Raw genomic sequence first — 24,661 nt, forward strand, 5'->3', positions numbered from 1 at the left:
AAGGACTGTATTATCGTACTAGGCCATTGTGGATGTTCAAGCTGCAAAAATAATTTTGTATACAATAGAGCTTCCTCATTCGCAATCCATTTCAACAGAGCTTCTTCCATACCAAATAGAGGTAAAATGATACACGTTGCTATTTCCCAATGAGTAAAGGCCTCAGGGTGCTGGTCCCATATCTGGGAAAGGATAGCCTTGAGTGTTTCCCCTTCGACGATAAGAGTATCAGAGAGATGAATGTGGGGTAAGACGATGCGAGAGGGATGATAAGGAAGCTGTTGACGAAGTCGTTTTGCAAGTTGAGCAAGACCCTCAGATCGCTGTGTTGAATCATCACTTTGAAGGAGAGAGAGAATGTTCAATGGTTTTCGTCTGATGAGTCCATTGATTTCTTTCGTGTGAGCACACGTGGCATATTTGTGCGTGAGGGATGTAAAGGAGGTGAAGCATGAGAATGGGTCATGTTGGTAGCAGTTGTAGTTGAAGCAGAGGAATGAGGTCTTTGTAAATGAGAAGAAAGGGAAGAAGATAATGTTGGAGGTGAACCATAGGATCTAAGATGTGGAGACATAGCTCGAGGAGACATCGAGCGCTGTGTCATGGTGAATGAGCTATTTTGAATTAGAAGGAGAAATAGGCATTGAGTCTTGACGGTTTAATGAATTTGATATCTTTGGTGATGCACTTGGACTATGTTGTTGCATCACTGTTCCTGAAGAAGCAGATTTATTCAATATTATTTTTGATTTTCTAATTGCTTTTGAGCTATCGTAGGCAGCTGCTTTAAGATCCTTTTTTTTTTTTAAAAAAAAAATGAATAAATAAATAAATGAGTTATAATTATAGCAATAATGTAAAACTTACTGGTCACCTCTTGATCTCCAATGTTCCCAAAATATCCAAAATGCTTGTCGACACATTTCTTTAACAGTAGGAGTCGCATCATTTAAACCTTTTGTCAAAAGCGTTTCAAAATGATCAGTTGCATTTGTACGATCCATGACTAAACGAGTATGATCACGATGTGCATGTGCTTGCAATAAAGTTTTGGTATAAGTAATGGTATAAAGTCGAACCTGACTATTTTTTTCATTCATCAACAATAGAAGCATGTTCATAATTTTAGGATAAAACGGAGTATGCTTTAAAAAGATTTAGTTGCTTCCAAAGATGCATTCGCAACAAGTTTCTTTGTTAAACTTGCACAACGAAATAAGCATAATAGAATTTGATCTGTCATATAGTTGTCTAAATGTTTGCCCATAAATATACCTATATCGCCGATCAACAAAAGCGCTTTTACTGATAACTGAGTACGTAAACTCTCTACCTACACATTATATATATATATATAAATATGTGTATATATATATATTGGTGTTATTTTTTTTTATTTATGAGGGGGTAGACAAAAAAAAAAAAAAAAAAAAAAAAAAAACTAACTGCTTTTATAATGCCGTCGACCATCTGTTTCATACATGCAATGAAGACTTCAAGATAGGGAGGTTTTGTTGCATTGCCTCGAAGCATTCCTCTTAAACGTGCGATTGCTTTGTCTCTAGCTTCCCAATTGAATTCTGTTTCTTTATCTTCATATGCTTTTAAAAACGTTGTAAATTCACTTTCTAATTCCTTTGCACTCCAGACCTAAAATTTTTATTTTTTTTTGTTTTTTTTTTATTTTTTTTTTTTGTTTTTTTTTGTTTTTGTGTTTTTTTGGTTCCTGAAGGTTTTATTTTTTTATTTTATTTTTATTTTTATTTCAAAATAGTTTCAAAGAATTACCTGAATTGCATCTACATCTGATGCTTCATCTTCTTTATAAATTGTCATGAAACAAAAATGGAATTTATTGAAATAATAATAATAATAATAATAAAAAATTAATAAATAAATAAATAAATATAAAAATTAAATTTTGTTAAACAACCAGTTTGTATTAGCTATGTCGAAGAAACAAACACATAAATTATTTACCATAGCACCTATTGTTAGAATATAGCACGTGATTAGCGGATACCCAATTGAAGTAACAACAGGCTTTTTTTTTTTTTTTTTTTTTTTGAGAAAAAAAGAAAATAAGAAAAGCTTGAACAACTCTTTTATATACATTTATAAATATATACTTCTTTTTTTTATATATATACATATATACATATAATGACTTCATCAGCTGGAGGCTCTGAATTATTTTCTAGTTATGAGCAGGACTTTACTATACTTACAGAATCTATAAAATCAAAAATTGAACAGCACATTCCTAATCAAAAAGGAGGTAAAAAAAAAAAAAGGAAAAGAAAAAAAAATTCCTCCCCACCTATTTATTTGCATAGATAACAAGTTCATCTCTTTTTATTATCATAGAGGAAAGAAAGGCTACTATTCGTGCTGTTGAAAGAGAAATTGACGAAGCTAATGAGATTGTAATGAAAATGAACTAAAGCAAAAGAAAAAGAGAGGTTATTAATTTTTTTTTTTCAAATAGCTTGGTCAAATGGAAATGGAGATCTTAAATATTCCAACACCTTCACGAACACGTTTACAAGCCAAATTAAGACTTTATAAATCAGAAGCAGAAAAGCTTAAAAGAGATTTGGTAATAAATATACATATTTATTAGCTATTCATGATTGAAAATTGACTTGATTTTCTTTTTCTCTTCAGAGGAGAACAACAGCCATTTTGCCAAAGAATTCAGATAGAGAACAACTGTTAGGTGGTTTTAACAGTGATAATAATGATGAAGGATTAACAGATTATGATGCCTCTACTATGGATCAACGACAAAGATTATTAAGCGGTACTGAGCGACTTGGACAATCAAGCCGACGTTTAGAAGATAGTCATCGATTAGCTTTAGAGACAGAAGGTATTGGTATTAATATTTTAAGTACTCTTAAAGGTCAACGTGAAACAATGGTTCGAGCAAGAGATACAGTAAGTTTATTCTATTAGTATTAAAAAAAGTCAAATGTAAAAAAAAAATACTTACAATGATGACTGTTTGTTGTATAGCTTGCAGAAGCAGATTCTCACATTGATAAAGCATCTAAAACGCTCAAGGGAATGGCACGTCGGTAAGTAAGATAAGTCAAGCAAAAGAAGAAAGAAAGAAAGACTATTTATTTATTTATTTATTTATGATAGAATGGCGACAAACAAATTAATTACTGCAGCTATTATTTTGATTTTAATTGTTCTTATTGTATTAATTATTTGGAGCAAATTGTTTTAAAAAAAAAATAAAAGGGCTTTAATCTTCTGCATCTTTAATTCCTTCTTCTCCAATAGAAAAGTAACTTCGCTTTCTGGTAAAGAAGGAGAATCATAAATTTTGCATATACGATTTTCGCCTCTTCCCTTTTTTAATTGTAAACGAGTACAACAAGCATGAGCCATGATATTTCCTCCTGTAGGCTTTTTAGGATCCGCATTAAACATGGAAGCGGCGCCATCTACGGTAGCCATCATTTGATTGGTCAATACAACAGCAACACCAAACTCATCCGCCAATCTTTGTAAGTTACGCAAGAATCTTGCTAAATGCATTTGTCTAGCAGATAACTCACCACGGCCAATAAAGTCGGTACGATATAATGATATAGCACTATCGATAATTACTATAGCAAATCTAACACCATTTTGTTTTGTTTAGTCATCGTCTTGCATGTATGTATGTATGTATATATTCACCTTGTTTCTGACATCATAGCAGCTGCTTGCACTAAAAGAGATGTTTGATGATCTGTATTATAAGCTCTAGCATAAGCAATATTATTTAAACAAGTCTCAGTATCTAAATCATATCTATATCACACTTAGTTTTATAAATACATTTATATATGTGTATATATTTAAAAAACTTTCCAACCTTGCTGCAATAGATAAAATTCGATTAGGTCTAAAAGTCCCTTCTGTATCAATATAAAGACATTTTCCTTCTGCACCTCCTCTTTCAGCAGAAAGCTTATATATACATGTGTATGTATTAATATATTTATATGTGTGTATATAAAGTGATGTAGGCCACATTACCTGACATGTAACAGCTAACGTATGACACAGTTGTGTTTTACCACATCGAAATTCACCAAATAACTCAGTAATAGATCCAGTTTCAATACCACCTCCTAATAATTTATCAAGATCATTTGAACCTGTTGTAATAAAAATGAGTTCATTTCTTCTTGCTTGTATATCAAGTGCAGTAGTAAATCCAATATTAATAATTGAATGAACTTGTAAACAAGAAGAAGAAGAGAAAGAAGAATTCAATTCAATGAATATGACAACAAAAAAAAAAAAAAAAAAGGACTAAAATTTACCTTCTTTAATAATTTTATCTACTTTTGCTTCTGATAAACCTTTAATAGCAATTAATGCCTTTCTTGGTGTATAAGCGACAGAATCAATTGTATAGAAGCCCTCACTTTGAAGTCTTTTAATATCTGACATTTGAACACCGTGACTCTAATTTGAATAAGATAAATATGCATGTCTGTATTTTTTTTTTTAATCATGTATGACATATCTTACTTCTAAAGTAGTAATTAAAAAATCAGAAGCTTCATTCTCTTCTTGATTCAAACAGATTTCTTTGGTATTTGTTGATTCTTCAATTTCTTGTTCTTGCTGAACTTTATCCTTGTTATTTTGTGAAAAAGAAGAAGAAGATCTTGTCGTTGTCATTTTTATTTTATTTTATTTTAAAAGAAAAAAGGAAAATAAATAAATAAAAAAAAGGAGAAAAAATAATTGTATAACATTTTATAGATAACACTATTGACTAAAAAGAAATACAACATTTACCTGATTAAAGTATATTTGACACTAAAAAAATAATAATAATCTAAATTCATAGAATTAATTATAAGAATAAAAGGCTCTTGGTGTTTATGAAAGAAATGTAATTGGATATTTTGTTTGTTTCTATAGTAGATCATAACTTAAGGTTAACTACAAGGCCCTTTAATAGTGTATTTTTTTTTATTTCTCCTTCTTTTTATGATTCAATGAGTTGAATTACAACGTGTAAAGATGATTTATATCATACATGTAAGTCATGATAGAAATGAATAAACTTGAATGATGCATACTATAAAGAAGTATGTTAAATTTAAATCAATATAATTTACGCACACTATTAAATTATGTGACAGTGCAGGAAGGTAAGTACAAGCTGTACAATTAGGATAGGTATATATATATAAGTGACACTATTTATTATTTTTAGACCATTAAAAGATAGAGAAAGTAATACATATAAATTGCACGTTTTTTCTTTTTCTTTTAATATAATTGTTGATGGTATAAACGAATTAACATGCTTCTGTAGTAGCAGACGTTGGAGAAGAAGTTTCATTAGGCCTTTTATTAGAATTATTCTGTTGCAATATCCATTCATGTTGGAAGGCCTTTTCTGGAGTCAATCGTTTCGCAGGATTCCATTGTAAACATTGTTGAATAAAGTCCAAAAACAAACTATCACTACATTTCAAAACTTGCGAAAGACTCTTGGCTCCTGCTTTACGTCTTTTGCCTTTTGAATTACAAACAACACGAGGCTGTCCACGACAATCTAAAAAAAAAAAAAATTTTTAAATAATGCATTCAAAAAACATATAAACATTTTTTTTGTACCAAAGAATAAATGTTTTCGATCACTTAATTCAATCAATTCTTCATCTGGTAAACCCAGGACTTCCATAATACATAGTAATTGTTCCTGTTCATTTTCGCCAGGAAAGATAGGAATACCCGTATACAACTCAGCCATAATACATCCTAAACTCCACATATCAATGGCTGTGGTATAATCTAAACCTAAAATGATTTCAGGAGATCTATAAAATCTACTTTGAATATAAGTGTAGACTGTAAAAAAAAATAATGAGTGCAAAGGTATTTAGTAGATATATGCATTGTATATGTTTGTATATACCTCTTTGACTTTCCAAACAACTACTACCAAAATCAATAACTTTGATTGTACTCTTTGTAGGATGTTTCAGCAGAATATTCTAAATATCTATAAACTTTAATTATATACTCTACTTGTGAATAAATCGCAATACTTGCCTCTGGTTTCAAATCACAATGAATGACCCCGTATTTCGATAAAAGTGTTAAGGATCGAAGTATTTGGATAACAAATCTTATAGTATTTATATTAAAAGGAAAGAGAGTATAAGTCTCTACAGCTAATATTTGTAGAAGGGCGATAACCACAAAATATAAAACACAGTGTGTGTGTGTTTTTCCTTACCTTTTAATCAACGTAGTATGGAAACCTTGGAAATTATTGACTTTAATAAATTCATAAAGATTCATACTTAGACATTCACAAGCAATACATAAATGATTTCTAAAATAAAAACTGTCTATCATTCGAATATTATGATATTTATCTTCAGGATCCTAAAATATAAATAAATAAATAGGTAAATAGATTTATTTTATTATAGAATAGAGTATTATATTCTTATTACCATTTTACTAAATCACTTAAAATCTTCACTTCAGTCTTCGCTTGCGCATAAAATCGCTTCTTATTGCGAATTAATTTGACAGCTACTTGTTGACCTGTCTTATGATCATAGCATTTAACTACCTGTCCAAATGATCCTCTGCCAAGTTCACTTAAAATCTCATATCGATATCCTATATGATCATGACGTATCGATCGATAGTCACCACTTTCATCATCGTAGCCATAATTATTCACTTTATGATCAGGCATGGCCTGATGCTTGTGTGAACAGAGATGACCTACAAAGTAAACCTCTGGAAATTTTTGAATCTCTGTTTGTTCATAGGGACTTAAATGATGACCATAGTATTTGATAATAGTTGTAGGTGATTTTGGAACAGATGTCATCTCTTTATCCCAGATAAGACTAGTTGAATGATGAGAGGTCGGACTCTTCTTCCTTATAGAGTTATCATAATCAATCTCACTTGCTGTATCCATACTATATTCCGCTACCATCGCTTCCAATTTTTCTTTGACTGATAGCTCGATGACGGCCTATATTATCAATTTTTTTTTTTTAAAAAAAAAATGATTAAAACAGGTTCAATAGTATATTCATATATGTATATACAAGTACTTTTGTCCTCTGTTGCAATAATTGAATTCTTTCTACTGTTAGCAGTAGAGATAGATAATTTTTTAGTAGCAGTAGTCATTGTTCTAACGGAAGCATCGCTTAATAAACTAGGACGACGTCCATTCGCTTTGACTGGAGATAGTCTTTTAGGTGACGCTATTGAATTTATCTTTTGAAAGGAGGTACGGCGTTTTGTATCTGTAACGTCTAGATAACTTTGTGCTTTTGTTTGACGTAAGTTTGACTTTTTAGAGGAAATAGAGGTAGACATAGAAATAGAAATAGAAGATGACGAAGACGAAGAAGAAGGTGTTGTTGTTGAAGCAGGCGAAGAGGGTGAAGATGTATCTGATGATATGAATTGTCTATGTTGTGTTTTCGCACTGGCTGTACTCATACGTCGTCTATTTGTCAACGAAGTTTGTTTATTTGTGATTTTAGTTGTTGGAATACTCAATTTGATCGGCTCAATTTTCATAGGGGGTAATTGTAAGGATTGAACAGTAGGTGGTTTTGCTAAATTACCTGGTAGTGTCTAAACATATGTATATAAAGAAAAAGGTATATATATATTACATTCTCTTTATGTTTCCAAAAGTTTGTATTCATTAAAAAAAAAAAAAAGAGTAACTCTACTGCCTCACTATTTACCTTACCACGCTTTCGAGGTTTAAGTGGAGTGCCTTTTTGGTGGTAGTATTTGTAATAGGACTGTTTCTTATAGGTGATTTTTGTTGTTGCTGTTGTTGAACAATGCTTTTCCTTCTTGTCACTAAAGGTGAAGCAGCCGATGTAGGTATACCGTCCTTTAAATTCTCAGTACGTGACATCCTTCGACGAATGAATGATTTCTTTCTAGTCTCATCTCCGCTCGTCGTTGCCTCATCCGCAGTGGTTACCAAATCCGGACATTGTTGTTGCTGATGACGAGCCTTTGCAGTAGCAGCAGCTAAGATAGATCTTCGTTTTAACTTATTCGATTCCTCTTCACTGGTTGTTATTGAAGATGAAAAATCCCTTCCATTTTTAGAAGCTAAAGATACAGTACTAGCACTCTTCCTTCTTAGATTACTATTTCTTCGACTGTCGTGATAGGCGAATTTCTTAGTGTACTAGCTGTATTTCTTCTTCGTTGCTGATCAGCCAAAGTTGGCTTCATATAACTCACTTCAGTTGTTGCCTTTTTGGATACTACTAAATTTTGTGATTGTAAAGGAGAGAGAGCAGATCCATTTGAGTATGTACGTCTCCTTAAGTAAAACGGTTGATCCTCTGAATGATTACGTAACTTGTCTGGTATCTCATCCACTTGCTGTTGTTCAGTGATTGATTTTTTCTTTGTATTCCAATAAACCCAACTCTTGTTGAACTAATCTTCTTTCCATAGCCAGAGTATCACGTAAGGTATCAGCTAGTTTAATTAAGCCTGTATTGACACCCATTGTCGTTGCTCTTGGTGGAGGGTTATGAGTAAGACCTGATAATGTTTGTCGACGATGTCCCTGAACTAAAGAAGATGATGCTTCAGTTGTGTTGTGTGGGGTTACCTTTCTTTTGTTAGTATCAAGGAGGGTTGTCGTACTCTTTCTTCTTTGTCTATCATCTAATGGTTTTTTATTTGTACTTGTCTCGTTATTCTGTCGAGAACGACTACTAGCAGTAGACCTCGCATATTGACTCACTGCTACTTGTTGTTGTTGTTGTTGCTTTTCATAAATATCATGATGATGATGCTGCTGCTGCATATGAAACCAAGAATCGACTCTATAAGGTTTTGATAGTGTCGATAATGACATGAAACAATAAAAGAAAATTCAGCTTTATTTTATTTCCGGGGGAATTAAAGAATTTAATAATGAAGAGATGATGATGATGTTGTTGATGATGATGATGATGATTGAAAAAAAAAACAAGTTTGATTATTAAAAGTTGATTTTTTTTTTTTTTTTGTATGTGTATATGTAAAGGATTAAAAGCAAAAAAGGGTAAATAAAGCACAAAAAAAAAGGGAGTAAGAAAAAGAAAAGTGTATATTATCTTGTTCGTTATGTATTCAAATGTGGGGTCTGTGTGAAAATAGGGAGAGGGGACCACCAAAAAAAAAAAAAAATAAAATAAAATAAATTTATAAATATTTCATCAATCTGTTATAGTCACTGTCAAAAAAAAAAAAAAAAAAAAATGGTACTACACTAACTCTACTATTTATTTATTTTAAAGGTTATTTTTCTTTTTTTTTTTCAAGTTGCTCCTCTTTTATTAATTTCTACTATTGTGTATATGGCTGTATCCTATAATAAAACCGTTAACTTTCCTTTTGTGAAATGTTATAATTGTCAATCATCTGTACGAATTAATCAATTATCGTCTCATGTTTGTCTATCGCTTGAATCTGTAAAAAAAGAAAAAAAATATAACATAAAAAATAAAAAAAAAAACTAAATAAATACACATAAAGTTATATTTGTTTTCTCCTTCTTTCCTTTTAATAAACTTCTCCTATTTTTTTTTTTTTTATACAGAATCGAATTTCACAAGTATCACACTATAATGAAATAACCAATGAGCGCCTTAGTTTACAAGATATATTAAATATTCGAAGAAATAATAGTCGTTATCAACCTAATTTTAATCGTTGTTGTCGATGCTATCATGGAAATGCTACAATTTCTATAGCAACAGTAAGTAACTCATACATAACTAGTGAATCTAGTGTTCTGTCTGAATTTTACTAGAAACTATATCATTCATACTGTTTAAGTTGTTTCTATTGCCGACTTCCCTTTTCATTACCGTCGAAAAGAAATGAAATCAAACTATCTGAAGGACAAGTGTATTGCACTCAGCATTATGAAGTAGCTATCAATCGACCCATTTGTGCAACCTGGTAAATAGAATAGGACCATTCCTACTATCCATTTCTTATCTTTTTTTTTTTTTTATTGATTCCTTCTACAAGTAAAAAACCAATAAATGCATCTACAAGGCCTACAATAGCTTTTAATAACCTTTATTTTCATCCAGAACATATTCGCTGTTATTACTGTCATAAAGCTGTAGATCCAATCACAACCGGGGTTCAAGAAAGAAAGGGTAAAATCTATTGTCAAACAGACTATAATCAATTATTTTTACCTAGCTGTGAATATTGTCATCATGCTGTACAAAAGGAAGCCGTTGTATCCACAGATGGGAAATTAAAAGGAAGTTGGCATACGTATTGTTTTAAATGTCAAGTAAAGTAGTCATAATGATAGTTTATAGTAAACTTTCTTATCCCTTTGTTATTATTAGATGTGTGGTATACCTCTTTTATCAAGCGAAAATAAACAGCAGCAGCAACAGCAGCAGCAACAGCAACAAAAGCAGTATCAGTTTTATGTTTATAATAATGCACCTTATTGTCAGTTAGATTATCATAAGCTAAACAAGTCATTATGTCATGGATGCTCTTTACCTATCGAAGGCTATTGTGCACAGACAGTTAACAATGGCTGGCGTTTTCATCCTGATTGTGTTCTTTATTTCTTTTTAAAAAAAAAATAATAGTAATAGTAACACTACTGCTACTACTACTACTACTTAATATGAATATTTCAATGAGTCTCTATTTTATATAATGTAACAAGGATGTACAATAAAAAAAAAGATGATTCAAACATGACGAAGGACTCGTTATTCATTACAGTCTTATCTTTGATCACAGTAGGAAGCGAGACATTGATAATAAAAGTCTTGTAGTTCATTATTTCCATACTTTTTACAAATGTAAACAAGCATCTTGAGACTTATCAAATACTAATTTTATTAATAAAGATAGGAAAGCGACTGAGGCGTCCTGTGATTTATGATAAGCTCAAGAATACCACAAATTAAAAGCTGTACAGAGTTCTAGTGTTAAAATAGTTTCAATCTAGAAAGAGACAAAAGAAGGTGAGATATTCCCTTTGTAATAAACTACTACCAAAAGCATTAAATTCTAGTTGTTCACTATTCCCCCTCCCCCCCCCAAGAAGAAAGGGAAAAGAAAAAAGGCTAGCTGTCCATTATTATTTTAATAGTAGCTGTGATAAAAAATGATTGTTTCGAATATCAATAAATTCAATTGCATTTGACTAAATAAGATCCGTTATTGTTATTTACGAACAGATGAATTGAAATAATTTTTATTTTTATATTTCATAAAAGACTTTGTCTTTAACATTCAATCTCATGTCATCAAAATACAACACATGTATCAACTTTATACAGTCAATTTAATGTATAAATAATGTAAAGGATACAGACAATCATGTTTATCTACAGAACTTTGAATAAAGTATTGTACCAAAACACAAAAAATATGTAAAGTCCCATAGACGTTATTTTATCAGAAAGTAATACGCATAGTTTAATAATAAAAAGGTTAGATTTATTTATATTGAATATTTTAGCATCATGATGAGACGTGGATTAATCTTTACGTTACTAAATGTGTCTACTGAAAAAAAGAAAAAAGACGTTTTGTGGAGAAAAAAGAAAGAAGGATTATAAATCTAAACAGTCACAACCCTTTTTTTCCTTTTTCTTTTTTTTAAATATGATGTTTTTTTTTAAACATAAGAAAACCATAAAGTCCGATTTTTTTTTTTAAAGAAAATAATATCAAGTATGAACACTAAAGATAATCAATCAATAGAAAGTTCAACACCTTCTGCAAAACGTTCTGCTGACAAACAAGATACAGATACAGAGGCAGAAAATGAAACAAAAGATTACATGACAAAAAAAGTTAAATTAGAAGGTAAACAAAAAAAAAACAATAATAATAATTAAAAATAATAATGTAATGGTATAAAAAGTGATAATGTGTCCATAACCTAATGTATAAATGGTAGAGCAAGTCACGACTGAAGACGATCCAGCACCAACAGGATCTTTAACTATTAATGATCAGTTATTCGATGATTATAATGAAGAATCGGATCAAGATTGGGCCTCAGCTGGTTTAAGTAATGATGAAAGTGACAGTGAGGCTAGTTTGATTGATCAAGGTATTTTGTCACACCCTGCATTTCATGTAGACGATGATAGCTTGGCTGATGTGGATGTCGATGGAACCGATGAAGAAAGTCAATTTCAACTTGGTAAATAATATACATATATATATGTGTGTGTGTGTATACATCTAATTATTTATTATTAGCTTGGGAGCCATATACGGATGAAGAAAAAGAACAACTACAAGAAGAAGCAAGAGAAAAGGGATTAATGAAGTTTATTGAAAAATATTTAATTCAACAATCAGTTCCTGTACCAAAAATGCTTGAAGTATTTAATATTTATATGGTAATGATTCTATGCCATTTTTATGCAGCATTTACTTATTTTTTTTTAATTATTATTATTATTATTATTATATTATAGCATCCAAAAGCAGCTGCGTTAGCTTCTGATATAGAACTACTCCCTATCTTAAAGAGTGTGATTACACGTTTCTTACGTAAAAGACGAAGACTAGAACACATTAATACATTAGAAGATGTAGCTAAGCTTTTTAAAGAAGCTCATAACATTATGATCGTAACAGGGGCTGGTGTCTCCGTTTCCTGTGGTATCCCAGACTTTCGGTCAGAAACAGGCATCTATTCAAGACTACAAGAATATGAGCTTGATGATCCACAACAAATGTTTGATATTGACTATTTTCGAGAATCACCAGAAATTTTTTATTCTTTTGCCAAAGAACTTTATCCCGCCAATTATCAACCTAGCCCTAGTCATCTCTTTGTTAAGCTGATAGAGGACAAGGGCAAATTGCTTAGAAATTATACTCAAAATATTGATACATTGGAACACAAGGCAAATATTAAACGTGTTGTAAACTGTCATGGTAGCTTTGCTACTGCAACCTGTGTAACTTGTGGATACAAAGTAGATGGTACAGAGATTGAATCCTATATTATGGCTCAACAAATACCTCCTTGTCCAAAATGTTCAAGCAAGAAATTAGAAAAAGAAGGTACAAAATCAACGAAAGGAAATAATAAGTCTAAAGAAGAAGAAGAAGATGATGATAATGATGACCAGCCTTACCATCATCAAAAGGGGGTTTCTATTATCAAGCCAGTATGTATTTTTCTTTAAAAAAAAAAGATATTTTTCTTTTGACTTTTTACTATTTTTAGGATATTACATTTTTCGGTGAACGTCTTCCAGCTGAATTTGATAATTTGCTTGCGATTGATACAGAACAAGTTGATTTACTAATTGTGATTGGGTTCATCGCTCAAAGTATCACCAGTATCTGAAATTATGTCTCAAAACCTCATAATGTGCCTCAAATCTTGATCACCGCACACCCATTACACACATGACTTTGATGTTCAATTATTAGGAGATTGTGATGTCATTGTACCTGAATTGTGTCGCATGTTAAATTGGGATCTTCGACATTCTAAATTACCAGGTGGAAGTGCTCTGAGTGTAGAAAGTCGAGAGTCTAGTGTAGATAAAGATGGAAATAAAGTTTGGAAGTATGTGAGAGATGGATTATATACGTTCCCGGGAGCTGTAACTGACCCACAATTTATAAATAATCAAAGGTAAGAGATAGGGAGAGTTGTACGAGATCGATATAAATTCATTATATGCATTTTTATGATTTAGATGTGACGAAAGAGGTAGTCTAAACAGTGATAGTGACGAAGAGGATACTACAAAAAAGAAGAATAATTTTTTTTTATTTTATTTTTTATTTTCTCTTTTTTTTTTTTATCTATATAGATTAATATAAATAATATAATATGATGTGTAAATAACATATATATTACTGATCATATATAAATAGTGTATAACTTTTGTTATAGTACATATTTCCAATAAGGATATAAAGAGAGAGTCAACATAATACTATTTTTACTACCATGGACAAAATAATAAATAAATAAATAATAAAAAAAAAAGAATACTAGTTTATAAATCTACACAAAATAATATATACTTTACATGTTACAAACAAACAAAAAAAATTGTTATATTTCTCTATCTATATGTATATTAAATGTCATGCGTCTTCTTTCGAATATCTCGACTTGCTTTAATCAAAGGTATTAATGACTTGATATTCTCTCCTCTTTTTAAGAATGGATGCTCTAATAAACTGCCTGCATCAGGCCTTTCCTGACTATCCACTGTTAAAGATTGCTTTAAAAAGTCTTTCAATAAATCAGATAATTCATCAGGATGCTGAAGAGAGGGTGTTCCATTCGTAGCAATCAAATAAAGCGCTCTTAATGGATTTTCATGTAAATAAGGAGGTTCTCCTTCAATCATTTCAATAACCATAATACCCAAGGACCAAATATCAATCTTCGGTCCATATTCCTTACGAGTCACTACTTCAGGAGCCATCTAAAGGAAGAAGAAGGAGATAAAATAGAACAGAATGAGTATATATATATTTATATACATGTCTATTTGTTTTCTTAGTTACCCAGTAAGGAGTCCCAACCATAGTCGTTCTTGTTTCAGAGTCATTTAATCTTGCACAGAAACCAAAATCAGCTAAATAGAAAGATAAATCAATAAAAAGGTCTTCAATTAGACTTGTACTTGTATAATAGTAACTAGGTTCTTTTTTTATCCCTTACTTAATTTAACATGCCCATTTAAACCTAATAAAACATTATCTGACTTGATATCTCGATGAATTATACCCAATGAATGTAAATGATAAATTCCTTCTAACGTCTCTCGACAAACAGTAGCAATTTGACTTTCTGTCATCATACTTGTCGTAACTACATCTGTTAAACTTCCTCCTTCCATGTATTCCATCACAACCCATAACTCATTATTATCCAAAAGGAATGAATCAATAAAGTTGACAATATTTTTATGTTGCGCCTCTCGCATGACTAAAATTTCGTTAATAATCACTTCCTTTCGAAGTTGTTGAGCTAAATTCATTTGTTTAATAGCCACTGACATATTTGTGTTCACTGATTGAGCTGTATACACTCCACCTGTTGCACTATATATATAACGAATCAATACATAGCTAACTATATCACAGATAGAATCATTTCATTACCCTTGACCAATTTTAACCATATTTCTATATAATTTTGTAGGATCCGCATCTGTACAAACAGAACGAAGATCAGCAAAATTTGTGCATCTTTAAGTGCTTCCTTCTGTTGTCTTTGTTCTCTTCGAAGTTGACGTGCTTTATCCTGTAAAGTATTATCTAAGGCTGGATCTAGTGGAGCTGCAGAAGATGCAATATAAACTGAAGAAGTGGCTCGAATTGGTGTAATTCCATTTGAAATAATAGGTGGTGTCAATGGTTTAGTTCTAGGAGGTGGTGTAGGTGTAGTAGTTGGGACAGAAGTGATTAATGTTGTATTATGGGCTGGTTTAGTTCTCAATGATATAGAAGGCTTTGTTGATAACGGAGGTTTCGGTGGAGGCACTTTATTTAATGATATATCTGGACGTGCTGGTATAGGTGGTGCTGTGGTGATAGATGGTATTGAAGAAGTGTTGACATTACTGCTCTTTGACTATTAAACAAAAAAAAAAAAAAGGGGGGGGGAGAGTTGTTCAGTAATAATAAAAAAAGAAACATTTCAATAATATAATGTAATAGCGTACAATAGTTGTTGGTGGTAAAATAGACTTATTTTCATTATCAGAATTCATGACTACTAACTGCGGTTTGGTTCTTTGCGGTAATGGCGGAGGTGTAGACCGAATAGGTAGTTTATAAGTTTTTGGATGAACATTATCAAATTTTTCCCAAACCATATCCAATGATTGTTCTTTAGAATCTTTATAAAATCCTAATATATCCAATACAGTCTATATAAAAAAAAAGAATAGATGATTTGGTATGGTTTATGTGGTGTATTATGACTTCACCTTTTTACCTGAGGATTCTGTTGCTGTTCTTTTTTGGTAATCCCACTTTGTTGAAGTAAAAGTTGCCATTCCCTTGGCATTCCTGTAAATTCTCCTGTGTCTGGATTAAAACCCACATGAGTAACATGAACCATATTATAAGGTGAAGATATTTTAGCTTTTCCATTCCCAGCATGTTGTAATCTACTACTACTACTACTACTACTACTATTATTTGTGCCATTTAAACTAGAGCTAGATAAAGTACTTGAAGGATTATTATTAATGCCTGGAGCAGTCCATAAATCTACATAAAAAGGTGATATTAGTATTTATTCACTTTTTTTTTTTTTTTGTTAATAAATAAGAAGACTCTACCGCTAACACTACCAACTACTTTCCCAAGCATAACTTTTAATGTTGACCCACTTTTTGAGCTGCAATAGGTGAAATAGAAGTTGTTATTGAAGAAGAGGATGACCCAGTATGTGAAGCACTTAATGGCTTTTTATGATTAGTATTTGTATTATTACTGTTATTAAATTGAGTTTTAGCGTGACTAAAAGTGGCATGTCTACTTAGAGGTCGCGGTGGAGCAGTAGGCGGTAAAGGAGGTGGTAGCAAATTATTGGAGTTATAATTAGGTATTGAAAAATGAGTCGATGAATTAGAAGGTGAAATATCCAGCCTATTGCTAACTGGTAGAGTAGGTTTTTTATTTGGTTTTGGTGGAAGTGGTGGTGGTACATTTTGACAATCTGTGTTATTTTTATTTCTTGTTATAGGAGTAGGTTTATTTAATGTTGAGGATTCATTGTCAGATTTACTATTGAACAATTTGATGTTGGCCGATACAATGCCAATAGCTGGTGAAGTGGGTGATGACATTATATGAATATATTTTTATAATAAAAACATTGGGATCTCTTTTTTTGTTATTATGAAAGAAAGAGAGAAAGAAAGAAAGAAAGGGTATAAATTTAGTGATTTTGATGAAAAGTTACTGGTTACTTTTAAGTGGTGGAAGTTCTTCTGTTGTACACGTTTGTCCGGTCGAGATGAGTGTATATTTATTTATTTTTGCGGAAATTGAATAATTACACTGACAGTTTTTGTTGTTTTCAATTTAAGCAATGAAGAGAAATAAACTTGTTTGTTTAGAAGACTATAAAAGAGATAAAAATGTATGTACGAATTTATAGAGGAAAGTTACTTAAAATGAGCAATATAAACATAGAGTTCGAAGTATGTATATCGTTAAACAAAAGTAACCGTTCAATTTACAATATGTATAGAATGAACTAACAAATAAACTATATCTATCTACAATTAAAAAAAAAAATTATATTTTGATTCTTATAAGCAAGGATTTTATATGATTATTAGTGAGAAAATAGAGGCATTTTTAACATAGATATTGCTATTGATTGTATAAATAGACCTGCAGACAAGTATAGTAAAGGCTAATAGTTGTATGTCTATTTTATTAGACTAAACTAGATTATAGGCTATGTAAGTTTTTATCCCAAAGTTAAACTATTATTCATCGTATAAGTTAAGTTAGATACACTGATTATACTTCTTCTTCATTAAACTTCCTTTCAATAACACAATTAATCCTTGTGCTTGTACATAATGAAGAAGAGATAGTTATTATAATTGCTGTGGATAATAACTCGAAATAAAAAAATGTCTATTTATTTAACTCTTTTGATCGACATAGTAGTGAATATTGTTGCTTATTTATTCATATACTGTATAATTGTATTTAATTGAATTTGTGCTTCCTTTTCATTAGAATTCAAGTACTCAATTTATCCTTGCCTCTTATAGCATCTATTAAAAGATAATACACTAAATGAGAACTTGGAAAGTTGTAAATCCTTCATGTAGAATGTCTCCAATGCTATAGTTTTAGGATGATTTAAATTCAAAAATTCTAGTTTGCTTTGTGTCGTTACTGAATGTAGTGAAAAGAGCTATATTAACTCGTTAAATATAATTAGTTTAGGTAGCATTAGCATATAACAAGACCGAAGAGTTCGACTTTGCTTTCACTATCGATTATATCAATCGCTATCCGTATACGCCAGTTAAACGAATTTAAATCCAAGAATATAACAAGCCTACTACTCAACCTACAATTCATCTTTAAAATACACTGTAATCCATATAAATATGTATATTTATATCACTACTTAATGAAATTGATTGAGCTTTATTATATTTGGTGTTAGGCAGCAGGATATGCTTGTAAATATTTAAAAGTTTTATCATTCGTCTTAGGCATATAACAAATAGTGATACATACAAAAGACCTTATTATTTACTATCAAAGAATAATTATATAATTTGAATAAGAATATTCATAATCCTATACCTTTGACTATTGAAGAATATCTACATAGACGTTATAAAGGATAGAAACAAGAAGCATATCATATAGGTTCTTTTACCTTTTTTTTTTCCTATTTCCTTTTTTTTTTTTTTTTTTTTTGGCTATTTGACAATTTAGCAGCTAACAGAACTTCTTTAGTTCGATAACCCACCGCCAATCACTTTTAAACTATTTAAATAAGAGTTGTGAAAAGCTATCAAATGTATTTTATATATTAATATTTATAAAATCTAAACTATTTTCTTTAAAATTCTCTTTTCTCTTTCTTTATTTATTCAATATAACCTATTCAGTATTAAATACGGCATTACAATAAGATACAACTACTTTATTATTATTTATTAATTATTAGCATGGAAGATACAAGAGAAATTGCAATCAGCAAACTTTCTGTATTATTAAACATCCAGACGACTTGAATTCAAAATTGGGTCCTTTAATACGAAAATTAACAAAAGAGAAAGCCTCTATTGATGCTCAATTAAATACAGGTGTTCAATCCCAACTGGATCATGTTCAAGAAGGATTAGAAACATTATCAATTTCAGATCGTAATATAAATCGTGTTAAAGAAAACATGCGAAACATTGATAAGCTATGTTATGCTGCTCAATCTATGATTAAAGACTTTCCTAAAATTAACATGGTATACTATAGAGTCTAAGCTTCCTTTTTTTTTATTTTTCCCTACGCTAAACCTTCAATCAAACTCTATTAGATATCCCAAGTCCATCAAAATTTTGTAGCAACGCAAGCAAAAGTTCAAGCATTTCAAGAATTGTATCAACAATTAGATAGCTTAGAAGAAACATTTGCACCTATGCAAAATGATATTTTTCATCCTCATGATGCTTTACTTCATCTCCATTATCATCTTTTTAAACTTGAAGAATTCCGTGACAAGACAATGCATCAGGCTCGTGATTCACCCCAAGATGTGAACATTACTCTAAGAACCTATTTCAGACGGGTTGATGTTCTCTCTGATGACTTTACACATCATCTTTGGCTATTGGCACGAAACTTGATCCCTTTAGTAGAGAACGGTTGTAGTTCAACTATAGTTAAACTTATTAAAATTATTGAATGTGAAGAAGCAGCTGATGAAAAGGCACTTGCTGCAAAACAGGCTCAATCGAATCATCAGGGACTTCAAGAAAGTGGAGCACATCGAAAATGGAGGCTAGCAGAGGGAAATCCACGTACAATTAAATCGTATCGAGTTGAATTTTTTGAACAACTTCATCAATCACTTAGAGAACGCTTTGAAGATGTATTTGCACCTTACAAGGAGAACAAAGATTACCATGGGGCTTTAGATTCAGCTGATTTTATTTTTTGATGAGCTGGAATTAGTGTTTGATCAAATTGTACCTCGATTCCCTAAAAAATATAAGATTTCCCTTATTTTGTTTTAGAGTATCATCGTCATACTTATGATCTTTTGAATGATATTGTGCAGCAAGATCTTGATGCAGGGACCATCTTGAGGTTATTACGATTTGTAAGAGATTATTATGCAACAATGAGCACTAGATTAGGTGTAACAGAAGAATTACTAGAACCTCAATTATTAGATGGTCAGGAACAGTCACTTGTGGATGAATATCTCAAGTTGGTTCGTAGAAAGCTTGTAGAATGGACTTCGAATTTAATGCAATCTGAGGCTAATAAGTTTGTTACCAGAGAGGATCCACCCGAGATATCTCCTGACGGTCAATTTGGTCTTTCAGGAGCAGTTGATTTATTCCAAATTATTAATCAACAAATCGATGTAGCTGCTGAGGCGAATCAGGGTAAACTACTTTATTTAGTTGTGAATGAATGTCATAAGGTGATGAAAGATTCTCAAGCGTTTTGGAAAAGACTTTTGATGTCAGAATTACAAAAGCAATTAGAGCAACCGAAGGACGTCCCTCTAGGTCTTGTAGAATATGTGATGGCCTTAGCAAATGATCAAATTAAATGCTCTGACTTTGCTAATGATATTTTAGCTCCGTGTACCACCTATTGTAGATGCCAACTACAAGACTCAAGTAGAAGATAAATTATCTACAGCTATTGATGGTTATCTTCAGATTGCAGCTAATGCACGTGAGGCCTTGTTAGAGATCACCTTTGCAGATATCAAATTTGTTTTCACAGAACTATTCACGACACAATGGTACGAACATCCACTGATGACAGCCGTTATTGAAACTCTTAAAGATTATTGCGACGATTTCAGTAGTCTAAACAAATACATCTTTGATAAGTTAATTCATGACATGTTAGATCGCTTCTTAATCCTTTACCTAGAGGCAATGCGACATAAACAAGCCAAATTCCAAACCAAGACGTGTCTAAAACTGATTGAGGATGATATTAAATTATCATTTAATTTCTTTGTTAAATACACTTCTGTGAAGGAAATGGAAGAACGCTTTGATGTAATTGAAAAAGTACATACATTATTGAAGAGTAATCGTCGTATGATTTTGTTGATTATTATACCTTACGTCAAGCCTATCCTGATGTACCTATTGCCTTTATTGAAACCATCTTGAGTAAGCGTGATGACTTGGATCGAGCTGCATTAAAGGATATTATGGAAGGCATTAAGGTAAAGGCACGTGAATATGAGCCTGATACAAATACCCACCTACAATATTCAGTAAAATTAAATGGTAATCATGTATACAACTGTAATATCATTAAATAAATACTTTTTTTTTTTGTAATACTATACACTTGATCGAACTAAATTGCTGAAACATGTCTCAATAACATTACGAGAAAAGAAAGAAAGAAAAAAGGCTATTCTATTATACAAATAAAAAGAGATTCGAGAATACACTGTCACTCTTTTTTTTATTATTATTAAGAAGCTCTTTCTACAATAATACTTCATATTGTTAAATTGAAATAACGTTTCTATGAGATTTGAATTACCGCACGACAAATTATGCGGACATTATTATCGCCTTACTTTAGTTGTAAATATGTGTATTTTTTTATTTTTTATTTTTATTTTTTTTTTTTCGACTCATAAGATTAAACTCACATAAATGAACATCCCAACCGAGTTAAAATACATAGCACCCTACATTCAAAGAAGCCAAGAATTAACTACTGTGGATCCTATTGTGTCATATTATGGTATTAGAGAAATGGGCGAGCTTTTTTTCTTTTTTTTCTTCCTAGATTTTCAAACTTAACTATTTCATTATAATGTATAGCTCAATATTATGCTGCTAAATTAGCCATTGCTCGTGGCCCTAGGACAAAAGAAACTAATCTTTTTTTATCTCTCTTTTCATTAGAAACAGTAAGCTTTATTTTCTTTTTCTTTTTTTTAGCATGATGACATTATTCAATACATGTATACTAATGACTGTTTAAAAGCAAAAAGCTACAATTGGTAACAATGAAGCAATTACTGATGACGTGGTTGGATATGCTCATGTAGAAAATTTGCATTAAAAATATTCCTTAAAGCTGATAATGAAGATCGTGCTGGTAAGGCAACCAAGTAAGTTGATTATATCAAATTATTCATTGTAAATAATAATAATATGTTTATATGAATATAGAAATACGGCAAAGACATTTGTAGCCGCTTCCGTATTTTTAGAGATCTTAAAGACATTCGGTGATATTGATCCTGAGGTAGGATAGATATTTAAAATGTGAAGCTGTTTAATAAACATGAAACATGATTTAAAATAGGTTGATGCTAAAATTAAATATGCAAAATGGAAAGCAACGGATATTATGAAAGCATTACGTGAAGTGTCGAGTACCTACACCAGGCCCTCCTGGTGGGTTAGATGAAAAAGATGATGAAGAGCCGACAATAGTGAGCCACCATCAATTTCTGATTTTCCTAGCCCACCTTCTAACTTTACAGCACCCCTTCCTTCTCTTCTATCTCTAATCATGAACCATTTCAACCATCATCAACATCAGCCTCAGTACATCCCCCAGCACCCATACTCGTTGCTCAACCACAACTTCCTCCTACTGCAACAACTAATCTTAATATTGCTGCAGCACAAAAGAATGCTAAATGGGCTATTAGCGCCTTAGATTATGATGATATCCAAACTGCCCGTACACAGTTATTACAGGCATTAAATCAAATTGGTTTTAATCAAGAAAATAATTTTGGTTATTAATAAACAAACAAACAAACACAGTAAGTTCTTTAAGTTGCTTTCCCAATGACTGTTTTACATAATTTGGATACGTTGCTTGACCATGCATCTAATGCTTCATACTTCATTGCATCAGTAGATCTTTACAAAAGACTATTAATAATTCCTTGCATGTATATATTTATATGAATATGTATCTATTTTTGATTTACCTTCGTCTAACACTAGTATATTATTTATTTGATCGATTTGTCCCAAAATCCTTTCATCCAAAATAAGTCCACTAAAAGTTCTTCTACATCGTCGACAGATATATTCAATTGCTTAAAAAAAAAGGAAATATTCAATATACATAGTCTACAGATAAAACAATCCCTTCACTTACTTTGGCTATGGTAGAAGCAATTTCTATACTTGTGTAAGGCTTAATTAACTTGATTAATACTTGAGTACGAATATTCTTTAATACATCATCAATATATATAAAAGGGTCACCCATGATTGCCTTTTGATTCACTTTTTTATCAAAATAAATAAATACATGTATAAATAAATAAAAATGTTAAATACTTATTAAGCTTTTATACAGCTTACCTTTTAGAATATGTTCAAATTCATTTATGTCTCTTTTTTGATAGGCACTCACTAAATTAGTCATTGCCTCAATTTCTTTATCGTTTTTATAAGGCTTAGTTTCTTGTGAATCAAATGGATTAATCTGTGATTCCGTTAACATATTAGCTAAAACATAATATCTTTGAGATAGAAACCCAAATAAATAAGTAAATAAGTATAGGCTTCTTTCTATATAACTTACTTTAATACTTGAATACGTTGTGGACTGCCTGCTTCATCATAGTTTTTAAATGATTCAAAAAAATCTGTTTGTGCATTATCCCATTGTTCTAAATAATAATAATATTCATATACAATTTACATGCTATGAACAATATTTATTTGCTTACTTTCACTCATGTGCATTTTACCACCACATTCTCGAATAACGCCCATAATACGAGGATGAGGGATGGCAGACTTAACTGAAAGACATTGTTGATATAAATCCTTTAACTTCTTATTGTTTTTTGTCTCTGTATACATTTGAATCTCTAACGCCAGTATCTCTAATAAATGTGTTCCCTTACGTTGATCATCTGTACCATCATCTCTTTGACAAGAAGAATGCAGTTCTTCAAGAATATTTATTCAGTCGTAATATTCTATTCTAGCTTTTCTTTGTCTTAACCCATAATTCTCATTTTTATTTTCTTTGAGTGATTCTAAAGTTGTCTCATAAAAGCTTTCCATAAAACTCATATTGTCAGTAGATGAAACATAATCAAGAATATTGTTAATACTCTTTTCGCTATAATTTCTTGTTACTGCTGATTTAACATAGGTTAATAATTCACGGTAATATTTCAAAGTCTTACAAAAGAAAGAAAAAAAAAAATCATTATGCATTATCAAGTTTTTTTTTTAAAAAAATTTCTCTTACATCGTCAAAATTATTCAGCTGAAAAGATATCTTCATTTAGAGCTTTAAAGCCCCTAATAGATAGCAAGCATGTATTTAAGTATTTTATATGTAATGCTATAAATATGATTTAAACATATTTATTTACCAATCGCCTTTTTGTTCTTCTGTATCAACTACACTTTGAAACTCTTCTAAGGCTTCTTTTAAATCATCCTCTTTCTTTGCTACAAAAAAAAAAATCAATAAATAAAAGGCATGGTTTAATATATCACCTGTTCATAACAACTATACAATCTACCTTTAGCATTATAATATTTATTTTCCAAGTCGACATCGGGTTCTTCCTCCTCATCATCATAATCAAAATCATAGTCCTATAATTAAAGACATTTATGTTTTTAGATTTAGTTTAATTAAGCTATATTTTATAGCTACCTCCTCTTCATCCTCAAGCATGAAATCGTCGTCGTCACTCATTTATATAATTGAATTTATACACAAAACAAAACAAAGCAAAACAAAAAGCTTGATTATGCTTGGCTTTTATTTTATTTTTATTTTTTTATTTTTTTTGTATTATTTTTTTCACGTCACTTATACAATGTAATATGTTTTAGTATTTTTTTTTTTTCTTTCTTTTTTTTTTAATAAT

General features: G+C 30.9%; 13 protein-coding genes across 13 annotated transcripts; 5 read left to right on the top strand and 8 right to left on the bottom strand.

The window, feature by feature from the left end:
- Positions 1–614: 614 nt before the first annotated feature.
- Positions 615–1,121, bottom strand: BX663DRAFT_555235 (clasp N terminal-domain-containing protein; the record flags this gene model as incomplete). The annotated part of the gene is made up of 2 exons (XM_051531601.1): positions 615–768; positions 868–1,121. The coding sequence occupies 2 exons, from the start codon at positions 1,119–1,121 to the stop codon at positions 615–617; spliced, it is 408 nt and encodes a 135-aa protein (XP_051379121.1).
- BX663DRAFT_221342 (clasp N-terminal domain-containing protein) lies at positions 913–1,946 on the bottom strand. Its single transcript, XM_051521788.1, has 3 exons — positions 1,789–1,946; positions 1,447–1,650; positions 913–1,333 (listed from the first exon to the last, which is right to left on the bottom strand). The coding sequence occupies exons 1-3, from the start codon at positions 1,834–1,836 to the stop codon at positions 1,148–1,150; spliced, it is 438 nt and encodes a 145-aa protein (XP_051379122.1). The 5' UTR covers positions 1,837–1,946; the 3' UTR covers positions 913–1,147.
- A 217-nt stretch (positions 1,947–2,163) lies between these two features.
- Positions 2,164–3,084, top strand: BX663DRAFT_489481 (t-SNARE; the record flags this gene model as incomplete). The annotated part of the gene is made up of 5 exons (XM_051524899.1): positions 2,164–2,278; positions 2,368–2,426; positions 2,489–2,599; positions 2,668–2,940; positions 3,019–3,084. 5 exons carry the CDS (start codon positions 2,164–2,166, stop codon positions 3,082–3,084), a joined length of 624 nt encoding a protein of 207 aa, XP_051379123.1.
- A 77-nt stretch (positions 3,085–3,161) lies between these two features.
- On the bottom strand, positions 3,162–4,708 carry BX663DRAFT_221444 (spindle A-like protein). The gene is made up of 6 exons (XM_051521789.1): positions 4,540–4,708; positions 4,329–4,473; positions 4,039–4,241; positions 3,875–3,969; positions 3,697–3,810; positions 3,162–3,634 (listed from the first exon to the last, which is right to left on the bottom strand). The coding sequence occupies exons 1-6, from the start codon at positions 4,690–4,692 to the stop codon at positions 3,235–3,237; spliced, it is 1,110 nt and encodes a 369-aa protein (XP_051379124.1). The 5' UTR covers positions 4,693–4,708; the 3' UTR covers positions 3,162–3,234.
- A 448-nt stretch (positions 4,709–5,156) lies between these two features.
- On the bottom strand, positions 5,157–9,061 carry BX663DRAFT_522426 (uncharacterized protein). The gene is made up of 12 exons (XM_051529383.1): positions 8,737–9,061; positions 8,472–8,715; positions 8,308–8,384; positions 8,226–8,247; positions 7,825–8,195; positions 7,764–7,795; positions 7,113–7,647; positions 6,500–7,011; positions 6,269–6,420; positions 6,082–6,157; positions 5,945–6,023; positions 5,157–5,877 (listed from the first exon to the last, which is right to left on the bottom strand). The coding sequence occupies exons 1-12, from the start codon at positions 8,906–8,908 to the stop codon at positions 5,582–5,584; spliced, it is 2,568 nt and encodes an 855-aa protein (XP_051379125.1). The 5' UTR covers positions 8,909–9,061; the 3' UTR covers positions 5,157–5,581.
- Positions 9,062–9,309: 248 nt separating this feature from the next.
- On the top strand, positions 9,310–10,744 carry BX663DRAFT_522431 (uncharacterized protein). Its single transcript, XM_051529384.1, has 5 exons — positions 9,310–9,506; positions 9,635–9,793; positions 9,848–9,999; positions 10,072–10,348; positions 10,407–10,744. Exons 1-5 carry the CDS (start codon positions 9,393–9,395, stop codon positions 10,656–10,658), a joined length of 954 nt encoding a protein of 317 aa, XP_051379126.1. The 5' UTR covers positions 9,310–9,392; the 3' UTR covers positions 10,659–10,744.
- A 1,018-nt stretch (positions 10,745–11,762) lies between these two features.
- BX663DRAFT_489485 (DHS-like NAD/FAD-binding domain-containing protein) lies at positions 11,763–13,887 on the top strand (the record flags this gene model as incomplete). Its single annotated transcript, XM_051524900.1, has 7 exons — positions 11,763–11,895; positions 11,990–12,238; positions 12,298–12,440; positions 12,519–13,220; positions 13,280–13,385; positions 13,489–13,696; positions 13,878–13,887. The coding sequence occupies 7 exons, from the start codon at positions 11,763–11,765 to the stop codon at positions 13,885–13,887; spliced, it is 1,551 nt and encodes a 516-aa protein (XP_051379127.1).
- Positions 13,888–14,150: 263 nt separating this feature from the next.
- BX663DRAFT_441860 (kinase-like domain-containing protein) lies at positions 14,151–15,254 on the bottom strand (the record flags this gene model as incomplete). The annotated part of the gene is made up of 4 exons (XM_051523485.1): positions 14,151–14,504; positions 14,587–14,657; positions 14,744–15,126; positions 15,187–15,254. Coding segments are annotated over 4 exons (876 nt in total), but the record flags the coding sequence as incomplete, so codon positions are not given.
- Positions 15,255–15,322: 68 nt separating this feature from the next.
- On the bottom strand, positions 15,323–16,488 carry BX663DRAFT_221771 (P21-Rho-binding domain-containing protein). The gene is made up of 4 exons (XM_051521790.1): positions 16,374–16,488; positions 16,025–16,302; positions 15,808–15,956; positions 15,323–15,658 (listed from the first exon to the last, which is right to left on the bottom strand). Exons 1-4 carry the CDS (start codon positions 16,402–16,404, stop codon positions 15,574–15,576), a joined length of 543 nt encoding a protein of 180 aa, XP_051379129.1. The 5' UTR covers positions 16,405–16,488; the 3' UTR covers positions 15,323–15,573.
- BX663DRAFT_489487 (uncharacterized protein) lies at positions 16,410–16,883 on the bottom strand (the record flags this gene model as incomplete). Its single annotated transcript, XM_051524901.1, has 1 exon — positions 16,410–16,883. The coding sequence occupies one exon, from the start codon at positions 16,881–16,883 to the stop codon at positions 16,410–16,412; it is 474 nt and encodes a 157-aa protein (XP_051379130.1).
- Positions 16,884–18,564: 1,681 nt separating this feature from the next.
- On the top strand, positions 18,565–21,046 carry BX663DRAFT_522447 (exocyst complex component Sec6-domain-containing protein; the record flags this gene model as incomplete). The annotated part of the gene is made up of 6 exons (XM_051529385.1): positions 18,565–18,785; positions 18,854–19,039; positions 19,112–19,595; positions 19,617–19,666; positions 19,814–20,429; positions 20,898–21,046. Coding segments are annotated over exons 1-6 (1,524 nt in total), but the record flags the coding sequence as incomplete, so codon positions are not given.
- A 394-nt stretch (positions 21,047–21,440) lies between these two features.
- On the top strand, positions 21,441–22,550 carry BX663DRAFT_533009 (Vta1 like-domain-containing protein; the record flags this gene model as incomplete). The annotated part of the gene is made up of 7 exons (XM_051530495.1): positions 21,441–21,531; positions 21,612–21,700; positions 21,778–21,793; positions 21,871–21,904; positions 21,966–22,041; positions 22,102–22,193; positions 22,283–22,550. 7 exons carry the CDS (start codon positions 21,441–21,443, stop codon positions 22,548–22,550), a joined length of 666 nt encoding a protein of 221 aa, XP_051379132.1.
- A 100-nt stretch (positions 22,551–22,650) lies between these two features.
- Positions 22,651–24,514, bottom strand: BX663DRAFT_522457 (uncharacterized protein). The gene is made up of 9 exons (XM_051529386.1): positions 24,445–24,514; positions 24,308–24,383; positions 24,187–24,233; positions 23,776–23,957; positions 23,495–23,697; positions 23,347–23,434; positions 23,124–23,284; positions 22,746–23,045; positions 22,651–22,673 (listed from the first exon to the last, which is right to left on the bottom strand). The coding sequence occupies exons 1-8, from the start codon at positions 24,484–24,486 to the stop codon at positions 22,873–22,875; spliced, it is 972 nt and encodes a 323-aa protein (XP_051379133.1). The 5' UTR covers positions 24,487–24,514; the 3' UTR covers positions 22,651–22,673; positions 22,746–22,872.
- Between the last annotated feature and the right edge of the window lie 147 nt (positions 24,515–24,661).

Source organism: Cokeromyces recurvatus, assembly GCF_025118155.1.
Source record: "Cokeromyces recurvatus strain NRRL 2243 chromosome Unknown BX663scaffold_33, whole genome shotgun sequence".
Lineage (NCBI taxonomy): Eukaryota > Fungi > Mucoromycota > Mucoromycetes > Mucorales > Mucoraceae > Cokeromyces > Cokeromyces recurvatus.

Excerpts from the sequence above, each read along its gene's own strand:
- BX663DRAFT_221342 (XM_051521788.1), bottom strand. The coding sequence starts at position 1,836 with ATGACAATTTATAAAGAAGATGAAGCATCAGATGTAGATGCAATTCAG. Across the intron at positions 1,651-1,788 it reads CAGATGTAGATGCAATTCAG|GTCTGGAGTGCAAAGGAATT; the intron begins GTAATTCTTTGA and ends TAAAAATTTTAG. Across the intron at positions 1,334-1,446 it reads TCGACGGCATTATAAAAGCA|GTAGAGAGTTTACGTACTCA; the intron begins GTTAGTTTTTTT and ends TATAATGTGTAG.
- BX663DRAFT_221444 (XM_051521789.1), bottom strand. The coding sequence starts at position 4,692 with ATGACAACGACAAGATCTTCTTCTTCTTTTTCACAAAATAACAAGGAT. Across the intron at positions 4,242-4,328 it reads AGATAAAATTATTAAAGAAG|TTCATTCAATTATTAATATT; the intron begins GTAAATTTTAGT and ends CTTGTTTACAAG. Across the intron at positions 3,970-4,038 it reads CGTTAGCTGTTACATGTCAG|CTTTCTGCTGAAAGAGGAGG; the intron begins GTAATGTGGCCT and ends TGTATATATAAG.
- BX663DRAFT_522426 (XM_051529383.1), bottom strand. The coding sequence starts at position 8,908 with ATGTCATTATCGACACTATCAAAACCTTATAGAGTCGATTCTTGGTTT. Across the intron at positions 8,248-8,307 it reads CTTTACAATCACAAAATTTA|CAACGAAGAAGAAATACAGC; the intron begins GTAGTATCCAAA and ends TTGGCTGATCAG. Across the intron at positions 7,648-7,763 it reads AACCTCGAAAGCGTGGTAAG|ACACTACCAGGTAATTTAGC; the intron begins GTAAATAGTGAG and ends ACATATGTTTAG.
- BX663DRAFT_522431 (XM_051529384.1), top strand. The coding sequence starts at position 9,393 with ATGGCTGTATCCTATAATAAAACCGTTAACTTTCCTTTTGTGAAATGT. Across the intron at positions 9,507-9,634 it reads TTTGTCTATCGCTTGAATCT|AATCGAATTTCACAAGTATC; the intron begins GTAAAAAAAGAA and ends TTTTTTATACAG. Across the intron at positions 10,000-10,071 it reads CGACCCATTTGTGCAACCTG|TAAAAAACCAATAAATGCAT; the intron begins GTAAATAGAATA and ends TCCTTCTACAAG.
- BX663DRAFT_221771 (XM_051521790.1), bottom strand. The coding sequence starts at position 16,404 with ATGCTTGGGAAAGTAGTTGGTAGTGTTAGCG. Across the intron at positions 15,957-16,024 it reads AACAGCAACAGAATCCTCAG|ACTGTATTGGATATATTAGG; the intron begins GTAAAAAGGTGA and ends TTTTTTATATAG. Across the intron at positions 15,659-15,807 it reads CCGCAAAGAACCAAACCGCA|TCAAAGAGCAGTAATGTCAA; the intron begins GTTAGTAGTCAT and ends TTTGTTTAATAG.
- BX663DRAFT_522457 (XM_051529386.1), bottom strand. The coding sequence starts at position 24,486 with ATGAGTGACGACGACGATTTCATGCTTGAGGATGAAGAGGAG. Across the intron at positions 23,958-24,186 it reads CCTTAGAAGAGTTTCAAAGT|ACTTTGAAATATTACCGTGA; the intron begins GTAGTTGATACA and ends TTCTTTTGTAAG. Across the intron at positions 23,698-23,775 it reads AATAAAAATGAGAATTATGG|AGATGATGGTACAGATGATC; the intron begins GTTAAGACAAAG and ends TTCTTGTCAAAG.